At 36.0% G+C, this 24,024-nt stretch overlaps 2 protein-coding genes across 2 annotated transcripts; one reads left to right on the forward strand and one right to left on the reverse strand.

Moving 5' to 3' along the window:
• Positions 1 to 420: 420 nt before the first annotated feature.
• Positions 421 to 7,557, reverse strand: foxp3b (forkhead box P3b). The gene is made up of 12 exons (XM_059502811.1): positions 7,324 to 7,557; positions 4,864 to 5,018; positions 4,526 to 4,634; positions 3,403 to 3,514; positions 3,224 to 3,328; positions 3,035 to 3,122; positions 2,748 to 2,822; positions 2,413 to 2,527; positions 1,736 to 1,812; positions 1,359 to 1,460; positions 915 to 1,036; positions 421 to 755 (listed from the first exon to the last, which is right to left on the reverse strand). The coding sequence occupies exons 2-12, from the start codon at positions 5,014 to 5,016 to the stop codon at positions 665 to 667; spliced, it is 1,149 nt and encodes a 382-aa protein (XP_059358794.1). The 5' UTR covers positions 5,017 to 5,018; positions 7,324 to 7,557; the 3' UTR covers positions 421 to 664.
• An 11,575-nt stretch (positions 7,558 to 19,132) lies between these two features.
• gpr173 (G protein-coupled receptor 173) lies at positions 19,133 to 23,300 on the forward strand. The gene has a single exon (XM_059503709.1). The coding sequence runs from the start codon at positions 19,205 to 19,207 to the stop codon at positions 20,366 to 20,368; it is 1,164 nt and encodes a 387-aa protein (XP_059359692.1). The 5' UTR covers positions 19,133 to 19,204; the 3' UTR covers positions 20,369 to 23,300.
• Positions 23,301 to 24,024: the final 724 nt, after the last annotated feature.

A 24,024-nucleotide genomic window follows, 5' to 3' on the forward strand; every position in this document is an offset into this window, starting at 1 on the left:
CCCAATAGTGAATTTTAGAATGTTAAATTATTCATATATTTGACAAGCCATTCATAAAATTAAGAAGTTATTTTAAGTTTGTTGCTTGATTCTTCATGAAGACGTTTATACAGTCATGTGATTTTAGCAAACGAGGCTTCGTTTCGTCACAATGTTTCAAACCTCTTGTTTTGAAACGTTGTGGATTGCCTATGGCCTCGTGCTTTGAGGAGGGATCTCCATAACCGTACAGCACCCCCCTATGCAAGTCCACCAGTCAAGACAGGCAGCAAATTCTAGCTTCATTGTTCAGTGGATATGCTATAGTTTAATTGTCACTCATCTGCAGTTAAACCAACTAATGTTGCAGTTTCAAAGTATAGTATAAAGTTCAACACATTAAATTGTTCAACTGAAAATGTTAACATTTATTCACATAAGCTATATAGACTAAATATTATGTACTTTTTTAGACATACATTACATACAATTACATAAAACAAAAGAGTAACGTCAAATTTTAAGGAAGACTTTACTTTTTTTCAGACAGAGATGCAAAAATGAAAACTATCCTATCCTAAAAGATCATACCTAAAACTCTACATTCTACATACATACAACTCACATTCTCTACATAGTTGAAGCTCACTTTTCTGCATACTTCACTAAACACTTGGAAAATGGGTTACTGAAAATGTGTGGCTTTAATTGATAAATCTGAGGCTTCATGGGATGGGCAATGGGAGAAGGGTGTCATCCATTTGAAAGTGTAGTCCCTGTAAACCAAAATATGAGACGTCACGTGACTCGTTTTTCTCACGTGATTGTTTTTAAAAACAATGAGCATATTTTGTGAATTTAATTTATATTTGTATAATCTTGAACATCTCATTGTGTTTGTAATTGTTCTAAAGATGAGGGAAGAACATGAGGACCTGTGGATTTTCTGCCCTTTTCTCTTCTGAAACTCTTCCTCGTCCACCGTCCACACCGCCCCTGTCCTCCCGTCCACCCGAACAAAGCATTTGTGGAGACTAAGATTGTGTCGCACAGCGTTCTGAGAAAAAGTTTGAAACAGTTGTACACAGAGAATATCATTTCTATTCTTATGAAACAGGCCTACGGCGTTCAGTGAGGTTACTCAGCATGATTTTATGCCAACAGCGGCACCATGTGGACATTAATATAATGTCCCAAAGTGTTTGCACTTAATTAAGCCAATTTATATGGCATTAAATCAGACACACAAGCAAAGCTCTCAGTCTCAGACAATATGATTAAAAGTATTAATGATAATTGAGTATATACTGAACTGAAATGGGACTATCTGATATCTCGAAATGATGGGTTACTTGGCAGTGTCAGCATGTATACAGTACCTTCCATGTAGGAGAATTATGACGGAAATAGAAGAACATTCTTGTGAACCAGTTGTAAATTTCGTTTAGCGTCCGCTGTTTGTCTGGAGCTTCCAGGATTGACTGTAGAAATCAATGATACATTTTATATATATTTATAATTTATATATTTTTTTATTAAAATTTTTTTTAAAAAAATCATTTAAAATTGAGTGAGTGAATATTTATATAAAAATATTCGAATTAACAAATAAATAAATAAAGTTTATATATATATATATATATATATATATATATATATATGTGTGTGTGTGTGTGTGTGTGTGTGTGTGTGTGTGTGTGTGTGTGTGTGTGTGTGTGTGTGTAATTTGAATAAATATACAAAATTATTTACTTACCCATCTGATTAAGAAAGCGTATGTATATGGAGGCCGCAAGTTTGCATATTTGTAGTATTCAACACTGCTAACAAAATCTGTAATTGCCAAAAAGCCAAATTACTAAGCAAAACATTGCACAATGATTCTTGTAAATTGACCGCAAACACTCATATGTGCATTGTGCATTATGTGTTTTGCTGCAAGTGCAAAACATAGAGCCGGGTAACGCCTATGAGTCAGTCATTTTCGAAAAATATTCTTGCACAGTGCATCTAGCAAATGCAAAATCTAGGTTTTATAATAGACGGCTTATGAGCAAGACTCCAGCTGAGAGCGTCTGAACTACATTTGGTCCAGATCTTAGGCTTGTGTTGTGGTCTCCATGCCAAGAGTGGCAACAGGAAGCAAGCAATCTCACAACTTCAACTTTAGTCATAGTGGTAGACCACCAACTTTGAACTGTCTGACCAACAACATAAACACATAAAGGGAAAGGAAGTAAGCATAAGATAAGTGTGACCTTCACACTGTAAACAGCGGTATAGATGGTAACCTTAATTCATCGGTATATTTTTTTAAATCTGCATTTCAGATCCACTTGACTGGATTTTTCTAGTTTAATGACACTTCTCAGCTAGACTGTGTGTATTTAGAGGCACAGCAAGATGTGTATTTTGTATTTTAGCAGGTTTTACCTGGCAGCAGGTGTGGTGGGGGTGTGTGCCAGGGTTCCTGTCGTACCGGTGCTACACTAGCTCTCTCTGTCCTGCCATTTAGTGCCAGCGGCCTACACCAGCCTGTAGCAGCTCCCTGAATGGAAACACACAAGTCAGTCCTACATATGAGAGCATAGATATGGTTTCCCGTAGACATCTTGACAAGATGTGAAGGCTTCATGCACTTTCTATAAATTTACTGACATTTTATGAAATCACAAAAAGGAAATGTCATGTTCACTGTGAGAATCGCTATTTCTAAACGCTCTCACGAAACCTCTGGCAGTGTCAAAGAGTATCCTGAAGAGTCTTACGGTACGTGTCGAGACGCATTCAAACAGCTGAAGGTGAAGCTGCATGGCGTGAAGTTTCTGCTTCTCCTGAATGAGCTGAAATCATCACATATAGCATGTTAAAGTCAGTGGGTACTCAAACCACTTTTACCAAGACGTTTGATTCTTTTGGGTTCACACTGAATGACTCAAAACCAATGAAACCATGATTCACTTTCTTGTGCCTCATTCATGATAACTGATGATGATCAATGATGCAAAGCGTGACTTGTGTGTGCTTTCTTTAAGAGATTGTATCGCTGTTGTACCTGATTCTCCATGTGGCACACCAGGTCTTGCTGAACTCGCCACTGTGCAATCGCTTTCTCATCTGTGCTGTGGTCTCGGTTTAGATGTCTAGACAGGTTGAGAATCAAAAGGTGTTTTCTATAGTTTGAAAATGATTGATTTCTACAAGGAAGGCTCGCTGATGTTTCTTTAGATAGTGAAAAACTTACCTCAGAAAATGAGTATAGCCTTCAAAGACTCTGTCACAGCCTGGCCAGCGACATTGTCCATTTACAAAAAGAGAGCTGGATCTCTGGATATCTGACTCGACGGGGCTGAGGAGGACACATGAGGGACATCAAGAATCTTATTGATAAACTTTTTTTTAATTATTATTATTGATAATTACCTGTGAGAATGAAAGCTGGGAGATTGTTTCCTGTGCTGGCTTGATCCAGCAACAGCTTCACTGTGACCTGTGTCTTTTCTTCTGTTCATGGTTGTTTGGTGGCTCTCATTTGCTTTACAAAACAGTGCCCACTTGTGAGTACTACACTTACAATACACTATATAAATGCATGTATATAATATATAAATATATTTTTTAAAGTATCTCAAATCAAAAAATTGTATATTATATATATAATTATTATATTAATTTGATAGTAAATATAGTATATATCTAAATATATAATATACTATTTAAAACCTTTATGTATAATGCTTTATAAAAGTAGTTTTAGTGCATTATTTATCCCTTGTAATACATCTTATAATGCATTGCACAATCTCGTGAATAATTGTAACCACAGTTAATACATTATAAAACATTATAAAAAAAATCAATTGATTGTTACTCTACGGCTTTAAAATTCAATTATAATTATTTTACGACAAGTTATAATGGATTACAATGCACATAATGAATAATTATAATCCATTATACCCTTTAAAATGCATCATACATAAAGGCTTTGAGTAAAGAGTTACCAAAATTACATACAAATTTTATGAATATAAGACTGCAGTCAGCCCATTAAAATATTAATATTGCTAGTAGTGGTCAAACATTTCCATACCCCCTGCAGAATCTGCAAAATATAAAAAATGAATAATAATTAATAACCATTGTGTTTGTTTGCTGATTTATTTGTGTAGTCAGCATTATTCAGTTAGTAATAAATAAAAAATAGCCTGCAATTTTAATGATCACTCTTTTTTTTTGGAAAAAAATACAAATTGTTAACATTTTGCAGATTGTATGAATAAACATATAACCACAACAGTATTATATACAATATATCTGCATTGTTAAACAGCACATTCTTCAGAGTTTATGTTTTGTTTTATTTCTTTTGAAGCCTTTTGGATTGAAACACTTAGATTGAATAATAGCAGTTTTTGTGTTTTAAAATGACTTTGCTCATCATAACGTGTAAATGTACGGAATATAATGAGATCTCTGAGGAATTCACCACTTTGACTATGTCTAGGAAAAATGTGGAGTTTGAATAATTCATTGGAACACAAACCCTGAAGCAGGAGAGCTGTAGAGCGAAGTACAGACGGCCTGATCGGACCAGCCGGAGAATTCTGAAACACCAGCTGAAGAAACTGCATTCGTTCCTCATCAGCAGCTCTCTGCACACATAAACAAGGCCATCACCACATTTGTACTAAAGCTTTTAAACATCAGGAGTTTATTAATGTACCTGGCACAGAGGATGAAAAACAATTTGACAAATGATACATAGAGTAATTTGGAATCATCAAAAAATGCAGTCACAGTGTATTTTATGCAAACAACTTCCAAAGGGATGTCATTTTTAAAGGCATCGTTAGAAAGTAGCACAGAATGAAGCTCACTTACAGAACGTACTCCAGAAGAAAGATGTTCCACGTGCTGGGGTGAAGAGGATACGGATAGAGGGGGAGATGCGTCACGCTCTTCTTTTAGTGGTGGCTGTCGTTCATTTTCTCTCCCACTCACTCTTTTGTCACTCTCTCTCTCAGACTGAGGCATTCCTGAAGTCAAGAGTTTGAAAAAGACTACAAATTGATATACAGAGTTACATATATACACATTACATTGTCATTTTACATAATGCATACTGTAGGAGAGACAATGAAACATTTACCTGAATATTAGCTTTATCTTTAAGATTAACTTAACATTGTATTTTCCTGTTTTATCGCAGATGTATCACAGTTTCCAAAAGAATTTTGGCAGCACAACTGTTGCCAACATTGATAATCCTAATAATAAATCAGCATATTAGTATGATTTCTTTAAGGATCATGTGACACTTTAAGTAATGGCTGATGGAAAAATAAAATTTTGCAAGATTACATTTTTCTGTATTTTTGATCAAATAAATGCAGGCTCCTTTGTTTATGTTCAGTCATTTCACTTTCATAGCAAAGACAGAAACCTATTTCTTACATACAGGAGCCTGATAAAATGCTCATTTTAGAAGCAATTTTCAAAAGGCATTTAGAGACTGATCTGAACATATATATGAAGAGTTCAGTTTATGTATATACACACACAACATAAGGTAAAAAAATATATATATTTTAAGTAGAATATTTAAGTAAGTATTTTAAATTAAAGCCCTGTTAAAGAAATTATATCAAATGTAATTTATACATTCTGTAAAAGCCGATCCCTTCTTACCCCCAGTAGTAGGGTAAGATGCCCCTTTTGAACAATTGTACATTTTGTGATAAAACAACTAAATTAGCAAATATTTATATTTATTTCATATAATGCAACACTGGCATCATCCTGCACATGCTAAACCTATATCTAAATATGTTACAGGTAAATACAGATTGCTCTTCCTACCTCTTACCCTATATTTTGACGTATTTTTTCATTAAAAGAAATAGTTCTGTTATATATATCAGTCCACAGACTCCTTCACTACCTTCATAAATGTACATACATAGTTATATTTGATGGAAATGTGTGCCAACATGGCAAACACTTATGTATACAATAGAGAAGGCTATTGGCAATCTCACAGAAAACCAAGAGGGAACAGAAGGATGGAGCTGGTATAATTACATGAAATTTGGCATGCATGTAAGGAATGCACATAGAGTTCAAAGAAAAGGGCAACATGAGTGTTGCTTGAATGCAAACCCAAAACATGCGTGACATCTATCTGTCATACGAGACACAAACCTTTCCCACCTCTCAGGAAACCACAGACACACACTTTGCATTTTGCAAAAACATGCACAAAAGAAGCAACCCAGGAACAGGATAAGGGATATAAGACAGCGATAGAATGCGGTCTGTGATGTTATTGAGCCTGAGTTGAGATCAGAGCATTTACAGTATAACAATAAAAGGATGTTTTCATGCACTCTGCAGTTTAAACAAACATCAAATGCGAGCAAGCGTGAAATTCTCTAAAAGCATTTTTAATTTGGCTTTTGTCTATTAAGAATAAAAACAAGAACAATTCCAGTGCCCTCATTAATATTCCATTCGCTTTTTCTTAGACAATGTGTGGAGTGTCTGTCACTCTGTATGTAGTTTTGCTTTCAGGTTCACACCACTCAGTGATGGAATATTACTCACACTAGATTATTTTCCCTCTTTTCACATACATGCAGTTTTTACATGTCTCACAAGACATTAGAATCTAAGTGAAACTACATATAGGCATCAATATTTGTCAGCTACTTTCCATTCCATCTCTACCACATGAAAGTTGAAAAACTGAACTTTGTTAGTCTTTGTAAAATCAGGATGTTATCCACAAAGATTTGAGAAAAAAACAAACAAAATGACTCACAGTGACCATAAATTTAACTCTTTTATCCTCCCACTCTTATATTTCCGATGTTTGCTTACAGGCGTACATGCAATAAAGATAAACAGTAAGTAATTTCAGTAATAACACTCTCAAGTTTTAATATGCAACATACATTGTATTGTAATTTATAATCATTTGCTTTAAAACAAAGTTCAAATATTATTTAGCAATGTAAAATGTGTTCAAATAAAAATAAAAATTGATAATAGTCCTATATTTTATGTTCCCTGGAAAATGCATTTTCATATGCACCAAATGAACATTTTCAAAAGCGAATAAGTCCCAGCATACATCTCTTGTGCATGCTGTTGAAGTGAATTCAGAGTTGAGTATCCGTACACATTTTTGATCATTTGGAAATATCATAATTCACAGCTGTCTCATCTAAGGCCTGCACGAAATTCTTTGTCATCAAAGTTGTCATTAAATGACAGACATCGAGCACATTTCAGAAACAAGTACTTGTAAGTAAATATATACAGAGATGCAGCGTTCTGTACCTTGCGCCTTTGTAGTCAGTCGTTGTCTTCCTGTGCTGTTCTGGTTAAAAATGAGAGTGAAAGGATCTTTATAGGATAAAAATGACAATCTGAAAAAAGAGAGATAAAATCTCACATCAAAGGAATGAATGCACTGTTAGATTATTCAATTTATATCAAAGGTCAAAGATCACATGCAGATGACATGGAGCAATATTATTCTTCCGTGAATGACAAAGGACATACTTAAGACTAGAGACCATCAAACACGTCAGTCTACAGAGGTTGAGCGCAGGTTTTCTTGTGGAAGATGAAAGGCATAACCATTTTAAAAATTCTTTATGTCATGTTAGGTTATGTTTTTTTTTTGTCCCCTTAAATGTTTCACTGGGATAAGTAGCACAATATTAACTGGATAAAAAAATTATGTTCTTTTTACATTTAAGTTATTATGAGATTTGAATTATGAGATTTATGAGAATTATGAGATTTATAGAAACTATTATTTACAGATTATTCATAGGTTTTTTTGACATATGAAAATAAATAATAAAAATAATTTAATAGAATTTTAGAATGGAAATAAAAACACAATTCAAAGTTCAAAGCACAATTATAACATAGGATCTGATGGCAAAAGCACTTGTAAAGATTTTCTGTAATATATAATATAATATAATATAATATAATATAATATAATATAATATAATATAATATAATATAATATATAAAGTTATGTAATATACAGTACCGATCAAAAGTTTGGGACCACAACAATTTTTAATGGTTTTTTTTTGTTGTTTTTTTTAAACAGGAGTTTCATGCTCATCAAGGCTGCATTTATTTGAAGAAAAATACAGGGAAAAAATGCAATATTGTGAAATATTATTATGATGTAAAATAACGTTTTTCTATTTTAATATACATTCAAATGTAATTTATTGCTGTGATGCAAAGTTGAATTTTTTAGCATCATTACTCCAGTCTTCAGTGTCACATGATTCTTCAGAAATCATTCTAATATATTTATTTATTATCAGTGCTGGAAACTGTCATGCTGCTTAATATTTTTTTGGAGTCTGTGATAATTTTTTCAGTATTCTTTGATGAATAAAAATATAAAAAGAAGAGCATTTATTTAAAATATAAATCTTTTATAACAATAAACACTACAGGGTTTTTTTTTTTTTTTGTTTTGTTTTGTTTTTTTTACAACTTTTATTCAATCTTTTTTTCAAAGAAATGCAAACTTTTATTCAGCAAGGACGTGTTAAATTGTTATAAAGTGAGAGCAAGGATTTATATTGTTAGAAAAGATTTATATTTTGAATAAATGCTGTTCTTTTTAACTTTTTATTCATCAAAAAATTTTCAAATTTTCCAAAAAAAAAAAATATTTGGCAGCCCAACTTTTGCCAACATTGATAATCCTAATAATAAATCAGAATATTAGTACAATTTCTTAAAGATCATATATATATATATATATATGTGTGTGTGTGTGTGTGTGTGTGTGTGTGTAAATGATCTATGGTCATTTTTTCCTACTGAGACAAAAGAAAAAAAAGGTTTTCCAAAAATATGAGCAATAATTTTATCATACAGAACATCAGTTAAGTTGAAGGACAGTTAATAGTTTCCGCAGTGCTGTAGTGCATTTTAGACTCACCTGAAGTTGCCACCTTCCCACATAGAATGTGTCATTGCCAGTAGTCAGTATCCAGCACTTATTTATACTCAGAAAATACTCTGTGACATCACAAAGGAAATAGAAAGAAATTTTCCATAAAACAACACAGTGAGGGTATTCATAAACAACACGCTCCAGCGACCAGTTGCTTATATACGGCATCAAACAGTGAATATGTCAAAAGAATCATTTTTAAAGGAAAAAAAAGTCCCACACATTACTTTGTCAGTGACGTTTAAGAGACATTTATGTTTCCATTTAATTTTCCAACATCTTTTGTGCATCGTTTGAAATATACAGTAAAATGATTTACATACATATGATTTACTTGTTCGGAGGCATTTGCATAAAAAGTTTCTGTGTCATTACAAAACAATTTTATCAATAATAATAAACATCATCATCATAGAGTTTAATGATCTTCGTCGTTTTGACTGTAAATCTCCTTCCCTCCAATTTTCTCTTCTGTATTCAAAAATTTAACCAGAATATAAATAGCAATTGCTCCCTGGAAATTACATAAATTATTACATAAAAACCAATGAATCATTCTTAAAAAGTTATGCAGGTAATTCTATGTACATTTCATGCAAAATCCAGTGTAAAAGGAAAATAAGTGAGAACCGTGAAGGCAAAAACCTGTCATATGAAGAACAGTATGCATTAACAGTTTCCTGTACCGCTGTGCCATTCACATGAAAGTTAATTTCTCTCCTGCAATATGTGGTATAAAAAGACGCAGTGTCACCACACAGAACAAAGGTTACAACAGCCAAAAGTATACAGTAACATCAGAATAGTAATGTAGCCAGTCAACTGCATAATAACATGGTCATGTAATGATTCAGCCCAGAAATGAAAATTCTGTCATCATTTACTCACCCTCATGTTGTTCCAAACCTGTATGACTTTCTTTCTTCTGTGGAACACACACATAAAGATATAAACTAAAAACTCTTCAGCCCATTCAATGAAAATCAATTTAGCAATGTTGTTTGAAACCCAACTCTCTTCACACAGAAAATCACAAAGGTTTGCAACGACATGAGGGTGAGTTAGCAAGGAGAACATTTTTTAGTTTGCGTTGCACAACCGCTTTAATATCATTGCTGTGTTTTTGTCAACAGATTTGAGATTTTACAGTGTAATATATCACAGTATAAAATATCCTCAGTGAGAATATTGTTGCACTTTCTCAGTTAATGAAACAAGCTGAAGAAAATCCCTGGGGAAGATCAACTAAACAAAGTGCATTGACAGACTTGGCTACCATTAAAATCTTTAAGCTGCAATAGGCAGTACTGCAGCATGTTTGACCCTTTTGTTCTTCAGCAGTAAGGTTGCTATTTTTAAAGCATGACATTTTCTTGGCTAGCATCTGTATGTTTCTGGTTATCAGGATATCTGCCTCATGTAGATATTCATCTTTTTTTTTTTTTACAAATATGAGTCAATTGTGTTTTAAGTAGTATGACTCAGTATTTCTTATTGTAGGTGTTCTCTGATTCAGCTGATTCGGATCCGTTTGTAGGAGTAGAAGACTGATTCTACATTGTAGTGCTGCCACTGAAACAACATGACCCAATATTCATATGTGAGAATTATCACACAAAGTATCAACCAGTGCCTGACCAAGAACAAACGCTGAAGCTGAAATGTGAAACTGTCTGGAATTTTGAAAACTGGGTCTCACAGTGTTTTGTTTTCCATGTGAAACTTTGATCTTAATTTCTAACAGCGGGCACCCATTCACCAACAAAACTGCTGTTTTCAAGGCTGCCAAAAACTCTGCTTACCACAGCTTTCACTGTAATAAACTCCAGAAACCGACGGTTAGCGAGTGACCTTTCTAGTAGAGGACATCTTCATAGGTAAGTTTTCTACTGTTATGAGGTGGGTTTTGCTGCACACTGCAGTAAAACTGGATCAGCGCATCAAAATCATATGACTAAACTTAACTGGCTTCATTTAAAGCAAACAATTATGAAAACGGCTGTTGCAATCACACAGACACTCACACACACAAGAAATAAAATTTACATAAATGGGACTGTCCTCACAAGAGCAAACGACAAGTTTGTTTTGATGAGAATTCTTATTTTTGTGGTTAGCAAATGTCACACATGACATGTTCTGATTTCTGATAAGCTGCATTCTGATTTCCGCTGAAAGCCCGTCACTCGACACTCACACGATTTTACACGCCATCAAATATGCACAGATAAACACTTTCACTGGAACGAGTGACAAACACTCTTTCTAATTACGGAAAGAAACTTATCGCAAATAAATCTCTTTAGAATCAGTGAAGAAATTCCATGTTGCACTACAATATTTGATTGACTTTTATCAGTCATTAAAGACTATTCTGTTATTTGCGCTAGGCCCTGCATTGAACAGGTGAACTGCATTATGGGTGAGGGATGGATGCTGATGCAAATGAAGTGAACATTAATTCATCAACCTTTTGAAGCACTTCTATAGACTATGAAACACATCTAAATACAGTTTAAAGCCAGTTTTTGCCCCAAACTGGCCTCAGGGTGAAGAAATTGATTTGCAAAGGAAATTAAATATTTAGGATTGATCTGTGTTAAAAGACAAAAGAGGAAGCCGGCATTGTGCAATTATTTAAAAATAAAATCACAAAAGGTAATTAAATTGAGAAGTAGGCCTATGTAATGTGACAATATTCGATTTTAAAATGACAACATCTCAATAAAAATGAGCATTTTTAAATTGTGGTAATTCTTTTTTATAGAAATTGATTATGTATAAAGCAAATGTAATATCATTTTAAATAATATTTTAAATGTCTTATTATATTTGTTTCATTCTTTTAAAATAGCACAAAACATTAATTCAGTAACTATTTTTAATTTATTCAGACATTAACACCACAAGTATCACCATACCATATCACACACACACACACACACACACACACACGCTCACAAAATCACGCCACATTGTCATCAGTGTCTTTACTGTGATTAAGAACACAATAGATGAAAAACTGACGTCTTTCTCCAATTCTGCCTAAACCATTCTCGGAAATTATGTTCATTTATTTATTGTGAAAAATTGTCTGTAAGGAATTGAATTGAACTATACAGTAGCATCTATCGTTCTGTCCACTAGAGGGCGCATAGTGGACACTATACTTTCAGTGTATTTATTCATTTAAAGTAAATGAGCTTTTTCCACTTGAGACTAATGTTTAGTGATTTAAGATGTTATGAATATTACGAAAAATATATCAGATTATTTTAATAATCATAATAAAAGGTGGCTATAATCACATACAAGAATATTCAACAACGTTAAGGGAATATTTAGACTTGTTCTATGAGGTAACAATGTTTAACTTTATAGCCCAATAAATCATCTTAACATCTCAGACCATGATTGCATCACATCAAAATAGCAGAAAGGGAAAGTATTATTCTGACTGATACAAAATTTTAATTGTATAGGCCTATCTAGCTACATTTTTGTGCTGATTACATTTAAATAAACTTTTACAAATATTAGCAACAACGCTTGTTTTGTAAATTCATTCCTTTCAGACTGATTGTGTATCCTCATCTCAGCTTTTCCTTTGTCAGGTAAAGGCCATCTGTTCCTGCGGCTTCCAGCGGTTCAGGCAGCTGTTTGGCCAGACATGTGGGCACGCAGCGGATCGCTGTGTCACACAGAGACAAAACACCTTTTACCAGGAAGTTACAGATAGATTAAACGCTCAAACACCAAGGGCCTACTGAGCGAGCTGGCTTGCAACATTCCTCTCTTCAATAAAAAATGTGCCAAAGACCCAAAAGCCATTGAGGAGAGACGGGAGTGCTGTAAACACATTCTGTTTAAACTCATATATATTCCTATATTATTCAACTAAAATAATTAATAAATACATTTCTTTTCCACAATGTTGCATGAATTTATTACGACAAAGCTGTCACTGTGGCAGTTCAGTTTAAGGTACATAAAACCTTATTTACCTCAAAATTGTAGCATAGAAGTACAAAAATTATATATTTAGCTAAAAGTACAGCCTATTAGTAGCCTTATTTCCAGACAGGATCTTTTCAATTGTTAACCCTAAATTACAAGACAACTATGAAAACGGTTAAAGGCTGTTCTTTTAATATAAATGTACTTATTCTGATGGCAATCTCCATCACCCACCTAATTCAAAAGGGTAAACAAATATGAAAAATTAATTCAAAACTACAAAAAGAGAGACCTACTGATATAGCTAGGCTATATAAATGCCATAGCCTATTTGTAGGATCTAAATCCTTATAAAAGGTTAATATATATTTATTTTTTTACACTGGCCATTTAAAAGTTGTGGTTGTCTATGTGACTTCAGTGCACCACTGTGACTATGTTGGAGAGAACAGCGTCATGACGTTGCCGAATAATCCCGAGACGTTTCCGAAAGGATCCGATCCAGAGAAAACTGAGGTACAGCGCAGAGACAAGATCCGCTGTTTCCAATTCACCATCGCAGAAGAACCCATTTCATTTCGTTCATTTTTCGTTACCATTCTTAACTCAGCGATGGCACCGGGATACTGACAGCCATGACGAATTCCAGAGCAAAGAATCGGGTCTGAGTGCCATGTGTGATCCATCTTTTTTGCGCCTTGCATCACAGACCGTATCAGGCTTATGCATTTTAAATATATAGGGCGCTTACATGTACTGTGTACATGTCTCCGCATAAAATGACTACAGTATGTGAGAGGACAACGCTGATGCCAATGGATATATAGCGGATTTATTCACGTCGAATATAAGATGTGTATCGGTTTGGCGTGGGAGAAAATGTGTTTGGCTCCAGCCAGAAAATGAAGATGGGAAGAAGCGCCCTGTCCTGTAACCTATAGAGAGAGCAAGTCGTTATTTACATATCTACATCTGCGCACAAGATAATGATACTGACGCCGTGTCTCAGGATTAAACGGTACCACAAAACACAACAGAAATAGAGTAAATGTGCTATTAATCTATGCTTGATTTAGTCGCCGTGTGATGGGAATATACTGCTAAGGCTTGGCCTAGCTTTATGGAGAACCCGAAGACATGACATGCACACGAAAAAAGAGGAAACGATATTTTTTGTTTTTTAAAACCCGTATGTGTGTGATATTCCAGCTTCTGGCATAATATTGTTTGTTCAGCAAAAGACTTTCCAGTGAAACAGATATTTTTTTCTTCTGTTTTTCAGATGTGACCATTCCCTGTATTAATTAATTAATTAATTAATTAATTAATTATTATTTTTTTTATTCTCTGTTGTCCATAAAGGATGTCGTGGTTCATCTTGGATTACAATTTGGATTAATGTGCAATTCATTGAACGCGTTGTACCGGGTCGAAAAAACGCACCTTTTGCACATTTTTGTGTGTGTGTGTGTGTGTGTTTTTTTTATTTTCATTTATTTGCAACAAGCTCCTCTTAAGGCCTACAATCGAGACAAGATCCATTGTCTGGGGGAACATCGATAATTATAGGTAAGAGCTCTATCACATTATGAACCTCCTATTTGATGTTTATCATATAATTGACTATAAAATGGGGAATAGCCTACAAATGCTATAGCATTTAAATACTAACAAATAAATAATAGTAATAAAAAAATACATCAGTGACTCTCGTCATGACGCATACTATGTAGAATACTGAAGTTAAATGCAGGCCTGTTTTATGCATTTGTTATTTGTCCCTCATGCAAACACGCGCAAAGCGCGCGCGCGGAATAAGACACACAACAGAGAGGTAGAGACGCTGTAGTTGTTCATGATATCTAATTATAACCATGCAGGTAACAATGCTCAGCACATCCACGAATATGGGAATCGCACCCAGGAGAGTTAGATAACTAAATATCAGTATAACACTATCTGTGACTGTAGGCTATGCGCTCTGACAGTGTCCATACGGGTCATTTCCACTTTTGCGTATTGGCTGTGCGGGTCCCGTCATTACTTCCAGGCAATTAATTATTTTTATGTTCTTTCGTGTGTTTGAAGGAAAACCATCGACATGCACGCGCTGTAAAACAGGCTCCAGTTCAATAAACGTTTCATGTAGGTATGTAAGTCTGGTGCATCACCAAATTGCATCTATAGCCCAACGTAAATGAGGATGATGGAGGTACGAAAATAAAAAAAACGTTTTATAAAAGCTAACCACGACCGACGGGATCACGTTGTTCTTTCTGTATCATATCAAAACGATAGGTGTGGGAGAGTCGAAATGATTCAGGCTTGTCTGGTTGGTGAATTCCGCGTCGCCTCCTCCCACCGAGACCACGGTAGCGATATTCTGCTGTTGCTATCCAGCCTTTTACCTCCAACCAACTCCCTTTACATCGGACTCCTCCCAAAGACATCGAAGGCCTCCTCTCTATTAATGCGAGATAAGAGCACCCTAAACCTCTGGAGGGAAATATTAAAAACTCAGAATAATTAATTGAACATAAGGATAACCCAGGGGATGACAACTGTAATGGGGTACAATGTAGCTAATGTTCGTGTGTGTCTGTGTGTGTGTGTTCATTCCTAAGTGTGTGGAAAAATATTTATTTTACTGAATATTAGTCTGACAAAAAAGTCTATTTTGATTTAAAATCTTGTGAGTATAAAATATTATTAAACCGTTATGCAAAATGCCATTAGGAGGGCTTTACATAGGGTCAACATGTATCACAATATACTTTCTTTTTATTCATTTTCTGCATGTCATTGCCTCTTTTATTTACTCTTATATGATTTTGTTTCTATAGAGTGACAGGTATCTTACAATATTAGTAGGCCTAAATTTAATCAGTAAATCTTTGTGATTTGGGCCCATTTGGCCATTTATCTTAACTGTATGTTTTTTTTTAAATCACAAATGGTATTATTTAAAAAAAAATGATAAAGTAATTAGCTTGAAAATCTATACAATAGCAACAAATATGTAACATTTACAAATAATCTATAATCTATAATCAAATCTAACCTTTTTGGCATTGCAAATAATGCTTTCATGGGTGATAAGGATGTGCTATATAGTGAGAAAACAACATTTAAAGGACCTTTGACTATACTAGGGGCTATATTACCACACTAGACCATAAGGCACATTTAAATTCATTAGATTACATGAAGGCTTAGTGTTCAAATATATAGCTAGCTTACATTCCACACTGAATATCTAACTGTTAAGGACCTATCAAAGAATTGTGGAGGATAGGAGGGTAAATTCTCTTTTATTGACTAAAATGAAACTTTCATCCGCCCTCTTTGGAATGCGTACATGTCTCCCACGAGTCTATCTAGAGCTGAGAAAATAGAGAAGTGAACTTTCACTTATGTAGGTGACAAGAACGACAGGAGCAGTTCTGACACATCCAAATAAGCCACATTCTTGTTCAGCCTTTTATTTCACAGAACAAAGCACGATTACATTAGCATTTACTGTGGGAACAGTCCGTATGCAAATTGTCATCTTTGGACCATAAAAATGTTAATATTCCCCCTATACCAGGTCACTTAACCGCTGATTTTAAAGTGAGAAATGTGACATTAAGCACTTGGGAAACAGTTGTTCAAGTTTCATATTCCTTGAGCCTTTCATCTTTTATTTGCATAAAGGTAAGTTTAGGTGACACGCATGTAGCACGTTACGTGACTTGATATTTATCATATTTATAATTACATTGTCATCATCGGTCTGTTTCCTAAGCGTTGCTACACTTGAAAACATCTTCTGAACAATAACAATACTTCAACTACCTTTCTGAAATTGAATCACAGTTCAGGTATTAACACCTGTTACTAATGTAAAGTGGTACAATTTGTAAACCAGTTACAACAGGATGTCACGGTAAGGTTGTAACATTTTATCTTCTCTCTGACAGAAACATTCACTTCAGACTCTGTTCTGGCTGATTATTCTTCATGAGTGACACTTTCCTTCTCAGCTCACCTCAACGCATACAGTTCTGAGTTACATTCAGGCTTACAAAGACACATACACCGCACAAGGCAGAAGGACCCTGTAGCCTAGCAACAAGCAGCTGTAATTTCTGTGACACAAGTGAATTAGTGTTTCTGCTCTAAAACAATGGGTCTGTGCAGTTCCATCTCCTGTTGGACTAAGGTACTCGGTGACTTTGTCATCAGTTGGCGTCTACTTTTAGCTTTCTCTCTATCAGAGGCTGTCAGCCGGAAAAGGTTAGCACAAATGGCTCTTTAAATGCTGCCAAAAGCACCACAGCAGGTGAAGGTATACACCTGAATTCATGGATCAATGCTCATTTCCAAATGAGAGAGTGGGACAACGCTAGCTGGGCTGTTCTACACCACAGCGGGGGACGTGTCTGCTTGGCAAATATACATGCCCTCGTCTAAATACTACCAACCAACCAGGGGCTGAGACTGGCTTTTCTGTACGTGGGTGCAAGTGAGAAAGTCTTCCATTAGGTAAAAAGTGGGCTGAAATTAATCACGCTATCTATCTAAATAGTTAGTTCAAGCCGTTACTATCACTATGTACACCAAAGCTTTTTCTTGAAGCTCGGCTGTCGCCTTCAGTGCAGATTGACAACGATTTCCCATCCCCTAACTCTTCATTGGCCCCCCACCACTTTTGCCCCCACGCCTAGACTCAACATACAAAAGTGATGTGTTGTAGCCTAGCAACAATAAGGTAATTACTATGAAAGACTAGTTGCTGGCATGCCATGTAGCATGTGTTGGAAACAGCTGATCTGCTCAGCACTAAGGGGGAAGCAGAAGATGTTCCTCAGCATGTTACAGCAGATGCTTACAGGAGCACTGCTTATCCCATTCAGCAGATTATTGATTAACCTGTTTAATGATGGTGGACACAATTAAAATATCTACTGTGGTGCAAGGTATGCTTTTTATCTATTCTTTATTTAGCTCTTTCGTTGTATTTTACATTTGGTGTAAGCACTCATGATGAGAAAGATGATATTTATTGTTTAAAGAACTGACTTATGTTATATGAGTAAGAGCATAATATTTTAGATGATGTAACATGATGTATTTGAAATAATAATAATTAAGAATGGAAACATGAAAATGTGATTTCCTTGGTTTTTATTTACTTTTTCTAATATCATTGATATTTCATATTGAAAAAAATGTTTAAGTCATATGCAATCCAATTAGAGATGTGAATAATTAATAGAATCATTATTTATACAGCATAAACTGTAGCTATTTCCTAGCAGATACTCCAAGAGGTGTCTTGAGAAATCATATCTGTCTCATCTGTCGTTTACATAAGTTAGAATCAAGCTACAGCAGATTTTTCCATATCTGAGACACATTCTTTATCGTTCTGACACAATGCGAAACCAAATCATTGCGCTAACGCTTTTTAGTAGCATACAGAGATTGTGCACAATGTCGAGGCCAAGCGCCAACCACATTATCTAGGTCAAATTTGGACTTGCCACCATTTCCGCTGAATCAGATCTGTTTTTCTCTCTGTTTTTTTTTTCAATCTAAACATGCACAACACAGAAGTCTTGTGACCGTTTCACTTCTTTTCCAGTGTCTCATGCACAATACACATTTTTATGTCACTGTGCCAAGTTAAAATATGTTTAAACATTTCAAAAACTTCTCCAGACTCTGCTCTACTCTTAACATTCTCTCAGAATGTTAATGTGAATAGCAGTTTTTCCAGGAAAAAAATTACTGAATTTTCCAGTATTTTCCATATAGATTAAAGCACCAGTATGTTTCCACATATGGTAGATAACTCCAGGTTATCTTTATTGATTGTTATGCTTTTTAAAATCTACTTTGCAGTTTTTGCTTAGTTATGAATTGCCATAGCAGTACTAGAGTTACTGTTTTTATTCAGCACCAGTAGTTCTCAGTCTTCTTGACCTAAAAATCTTTCTCTCAGGAATTACAAAAATGCTATACTTTCTCCCAAAATCAGTAGTGTTCATGGCATTTAAAGAATAGCATTTGTTTGTGGTAGAAAACAAGGGTAACAAATGTTTTGTTCTCTATTCATAGGTGTGGAGGCCAGAAGAGGTGGCAAGTTTGAAGGGACGCTCCAAAGAGAACTGTACAAAAATGGGGCAATGCAGATCAAGGTGGAGGAGGGAGTAGAGGAAGCGGGGGTAAAGGAGGAGCTGAAGGAGGAGGTGTGCGATTTGAGCAGCAAAAGCGATGGCAAACGGAAACGCAAGCAGCGATGGGCCTGGGAACCCCTTGGCGGCTGTGGTGTCCACGACAGGTGGCGTGATGGGTGGAGCACCTTCCTCAGCCGTATCTACCTATGTGAAACTTGTCCTTCTGGGCTTGATTATCTGCATCAGCCTGGTGGGCAACTTAGTGGTATCCCTGCTAGTGTTACGGGACAGAGCCCTACACAAGGCACCCTACTACTTTCTTCTGGACCTCTGCCTCGCCGACACCATCCGCTCGGCAGTCTGCTTTCCCTTTGTCCTGGTGTCTATCAAGAACGGCTCGGCCTGGACTTACAGCGTGCTCAGCTGCAAGGTGGTGGCCTTCATGGCCGTCCTCTTTTGCTTCCATGCTGCCTTCATGCTGTTCTGCATTAGCGTCACACGCTACATGGCCATTGCCCACCACCGCTTCTACTCCAAGCGAATGACCTTCTGGACCTGCATTGCGGTGGTGTGCATGGTCTGGACGCTGTCAGTCGCCATGGCCTTCCCACCTGTCTTTGACGTCGGCACCTACAAGTTCATCCGCGAGGAGGACCAGTGCATCTTTGAGCATCGCTACTTCAAGGCCAATGACACGCTAGGCTTCATGCTGATGCTGGCTGTGCTAATCCTGGCTACTCACGTGGTCTACATGAAGCTCCTGCTGTTCGAATATAAGCACCGAAAGATGAAGCCAGTCCAGATGGTTCCAGCCATCAGCCAAAACTGGACCTTTCACGGACCTGGAGCCACAGGCCAGGCAGCCGCAAACTGGATAGCAGGGTTCGGCCGTGGCCCAATGCCCCCCACTTTATTGGGCATCAGGCAGAACTTGCACAACCAGAACAGACGCCTGCTAGGCATGGAGGAGTTTAAGGCTGAGAAGCAGCTTGGTAGGATGTTCTATGTCATCACCTTGTTTTTTCTGGTGCTCTGGTCCCCGTACATTGTGGCCTGTTACTGGCGGGTCTTTGTGAAGGCGTGCACCATCCCACACCGGTATCTTTCCACCACCGTGTGGATGAGTTTTGCCCAAGCTGGCGTGAACCCCATAATCTGCTTTTTCCTCAACAAGGACCTGAAGAAGGGCCTGCTGGCCCACCTGCCTCCCTGCTGTAGAACTCCACCTCAACTGCCCCGTGAGCCTTACTGTGTCATGTGAAGATGAGTGTTCATTTATAATGTTTTTTTTTTTTCTTTTTTCTTCAGGATGGTCGGAGAGTGGACAGCCAGGGGGGAGGGAATAAGAAGTATTTAAAGATGGAGACACGAACGAACTTTATGAGCTGTTGTGGCCTTTTATTCAGTTTAAGATGCTTTAAAAGGGTGGATGTCACGGAGCATCTCCTGTCACCTTAATGATTTTAAGGGTGAAATGGGCTCTACGCTAATGTGTGGTTTGGTAAATCAACTCTAAACAGGTTTGAAGAACCGTATGTTTTGCGCTAGGGTGGTACAAATCAACCAAACTGGTGGTCTATTTTATGGTAAATATATGAAGGCTATTTCAAAAGGCTTCTCATGATCGATCTCAGCAAAAATTACCATTTGGTTTGGCTCAGTATCTGTATCCCTTTACCAGGATCCTGAGGGCCTTGAATTCAAAGATTTACAAAAATATTGTTAATGCCTTGTGAACAGCTGCACTCCTGGTAGAGTAATTTATATTATTTGAACTACCGATTCAAAAATACTCTTATGTGCATGTGTATTACCTTATCTTTAAGGGGAAACAAACTTGAGATTAAGCTATTTTTAAGAATGAGTGCCAAACATAAGCCTCAAGGAATGAATGAGGCTGACAAAAAAAGAGAAAGTTCCTAAAATTTACGCTAATTGGTTTGGCTGAATCCTTCCTGTGGCTCCATCAGGGAGGAATTAAGATGCTCATGAAAACAGTGTGTATACAAAAGCAACTTCCAGAAAAAATAATGCTGATTCAAAGGGATTGTAAATGAAAGGAGCTGACTCAAAATATGAATCTATGTAAAATATGGCCTATTCAGGTTTGTAGGTGCTTTTTCCCTGAGCAACATGTAATTTATTATTTGTTTGTTTGTTTTTCTCTCTCTTAACTCTATTTACTTATTAATTCATAAAATATTTTCTAGCATTGCACAAAGGAACTCATACCCTTATAATTTCCATAATGAATCAGAACATGTGACTAGTCTTACGATATCCAGACCAAGAAAAGGTGAAGTATTTTACTGTAAGTGTTTTCATTTTGTGAAGAGACAGATCGGGATTGAGTGAAAATACTGATCTGTTAATGATGTATATCATTTAAACAACCGATCGTTTATCCTTCCGAACGATTGCACAGAAGGTGTTGTAGAGGAGAAGTCACTTTGTCTTTTTTGTCTTGAATTACTTGAATGAAAGTTTGCTAGCCTAACTGAGCTATACAAAATCGAAGCGTTTTTGATTTTCATACATGTATCTTGGACGTTAATGAATTCAGCCTTTACACTTTCAATCATATGTAAGTGAAAAGTAGGTTGCATTAGAGGTATTTTAGTTTGCATTTACTGTGTGTTACATACTAACACATGATATGTGGATTCCTGAAAAGAAGTTGTTGGTCAGGTAGTTACAAGGAACCCAAAGTTGAATGTTTGTGCTGGATTGAAGTCTGACAGTATAATTCGGCCTCCTGTTAAGCAAAAATCAATAAAAATATGAATGTGTTTGAGATAAGGGAAATACATGAGCTGTTAGTGGAATGTTTAGATTTATTTTTTAAAGTATTCCATTTCATTAGGAGCTAACAAGTGAGTGAACTAAATTCCGAAATGCATTCAGTGTCAAATGAATTTCCCTTAATATTTTGCACACAACTCAAGAAATCACTGATCAGCCACATGTTTTCTCTGGCATATTTTGACTTGAATCAGAATGCTGACCAATGCAGACAGGACAGATTGTAATATTTCTGTGAATGTTCAATGAGATCTTTCTGTCGGTAGGCATGGATTGGTAGGAGTGATCAGACTTTGTTTTTCTGAAACCTGTCATTGCGAGAATACAGAAAAACAGCAGAAAAACATCTATGATGAACAGAAAAAGAGGAATAATTCTTTCTGTTATCTGCATTTTATGCCTTACTCCATTACCAAGATTTCATGTTACCAATGCAAGAATGATCTGAAAGCTGTATGCTTCTATACACACAAATAAATCATACTAAAACATATGCTGGGGAAAACACAACACTGTGTATTTGTGGATTATCAGAGGACACATCTCGCTGCCCTTCACAAGCCTACAGGTTGCGAGTTAAAAGACGGCTGCATTATTGAATTTGTGAACTGCGACACGTGGGAGTGTACAATTTTGCTCAGTTCTCTGGAGAGACTTGAATTTACGAAGAAAAAAAAACGTGATTCAGAGACACATTGATTTTCAGTGGAATTAAAAGGAACTTCTTGGATTCTTAAGGATTTCTTTAAGGCTTTTTTTCTTGTCTTTGGGTGGGACTGGGATGGGGGACAGTATGTGAATGACGGTTTGGGCTATTGTTGTATTCACTTGTGAATAGGAAATAGCTTGGGTCGGTGTTAGGGTTGAATGAAACGGATGTGATTTTGTAATGAGCAAAAATGCCTGTTAGAACATTTTTAGTTGCTTCAGGCATCTTATCTTTTGTAAAATAACTGTGAACCTCTGTGTAATTTCATGTGTATTATATGGACAACGCACTAACTTCAAGTGGGGGGCAGAGTGAAGGGTGGGGTTACGACCCTTGATCATCATCTTTTTACCACGCATGTGTGTGTGCGTGTTTACGCTGAGTATGAGTGTGTGGATGGAACTGGGTACTCATGAGAAACAAAGCAAAGGTGAAAGGTCAGAGACAGAGCATCTGATAGGAACCACTCCTGTAGTTGATCCACTAAAACTTCTGTTTTCATTGATACAACACACCTGTAAAGATTACAAAGTGCTGAGCCTTAAACAAGACATAATGTTGATTAAAAGCAACAGGGAATTTGGATAATAACCAACACTCAAAAATGAATGCATCTTGTTTACCACATCTTGACACCAACATGAAAACAGATATCAGTCATTGTTTGGGAATTCCAGCCTTACAATGAGCAATTGACCATTTTAGTGTTAAGTAAGTTAATAATTTTTTAGTTTATCTGCAATTCTGGGGTCAATTTTGCGTTTTCACCCCAAAATTGATAAAACTTAACGGTTTTGCACAAAGAACTGCATACTTTTAGGTAAACACATTAATTAAAAGAAAAGAACGCTGCATGGATATGATGAGCTGAAACCATGTCATCTATTTTGAAAAGCTGTATTAGACAATAATGGGTTTGAGTTTAATTATTCTAAACAATGCATCTAATTTGCAGGCAAAGCCTGTTGCATAAATGATTTGTGGTAAGTTTTACTTATACCTGTGTCTTAATTTCTTGCCTTTCATATTAATTATTGATAGTGCCTGACTTGATTATAAAATAAAGAGTCTGATTAATCTTTCGTAATTGCCAAATCATAATATGTGAACATGAATGAGTACGTGATTTTATCATGCTGGCTTACTGAACTGCTGAAAGAATGAAAAAATCTGAAAGAAAAACAGCTTCAATACGACAAGCCACTCATACAGCTAACTATTACAAGAGCAATAGACTATCATCAGACATCTATCATAGGAGGAACTTCATCGGACTGAACTTTTAGTTGAGCAACTCAGGAGTTGTTTATTTGTGAATGCATGATGAAAGGGGTAAAGGAAAAACTGTGGGGGGGTGAGGAGGAAACGTGAGTCAGCTTTCAGATATCTTGATCTGTAAATCAACA

Source organism: Carassius carassius, chromosome 21, assembly GCF_963082965.1.
Source record: "Carassius carassius chromosome 21, fCarCar2.1, whole genome shotgun sequence".
NCBI lineage: Eukaryota > Metazoa > Chordata > Actinopteri > Cypriniformes > Cyprinidae > Carassius > Carassius carassius.

Excerpts from the sequence above, each read along its gene's own strand:
- foxp3b (XM_059502811.1), bottom strand. The coding sequence starts at position 5,016 with ATGCCTCAGTCTGAGAGAGAGAGTGACAAAAGAGTGAGTGGGAGAGAA. Across the intron at positions 2,823-3,034 it reads TGTGCCACATGGAGAATCAG|CTCATTCAGGAGAAGCAGAA; the intron begins GTACAACAGCGA and ends TGATGATTTCAG. Across the intron at positions 2,528-2,747 it reads AATGCGTCTCGACACGTACC|GGAGCTGCTACAGGCTGGTG; the intron begins GTAAGACTCTTC and ends GTTTCCATTCAG.
- gpr173 (XM_059503709.1), top strand. The coding sequence starts at position 19,205 with ATGGCAAACGGAAACGCAAGCAGCGATGGGCCTGGGAACCCCTTGGCG.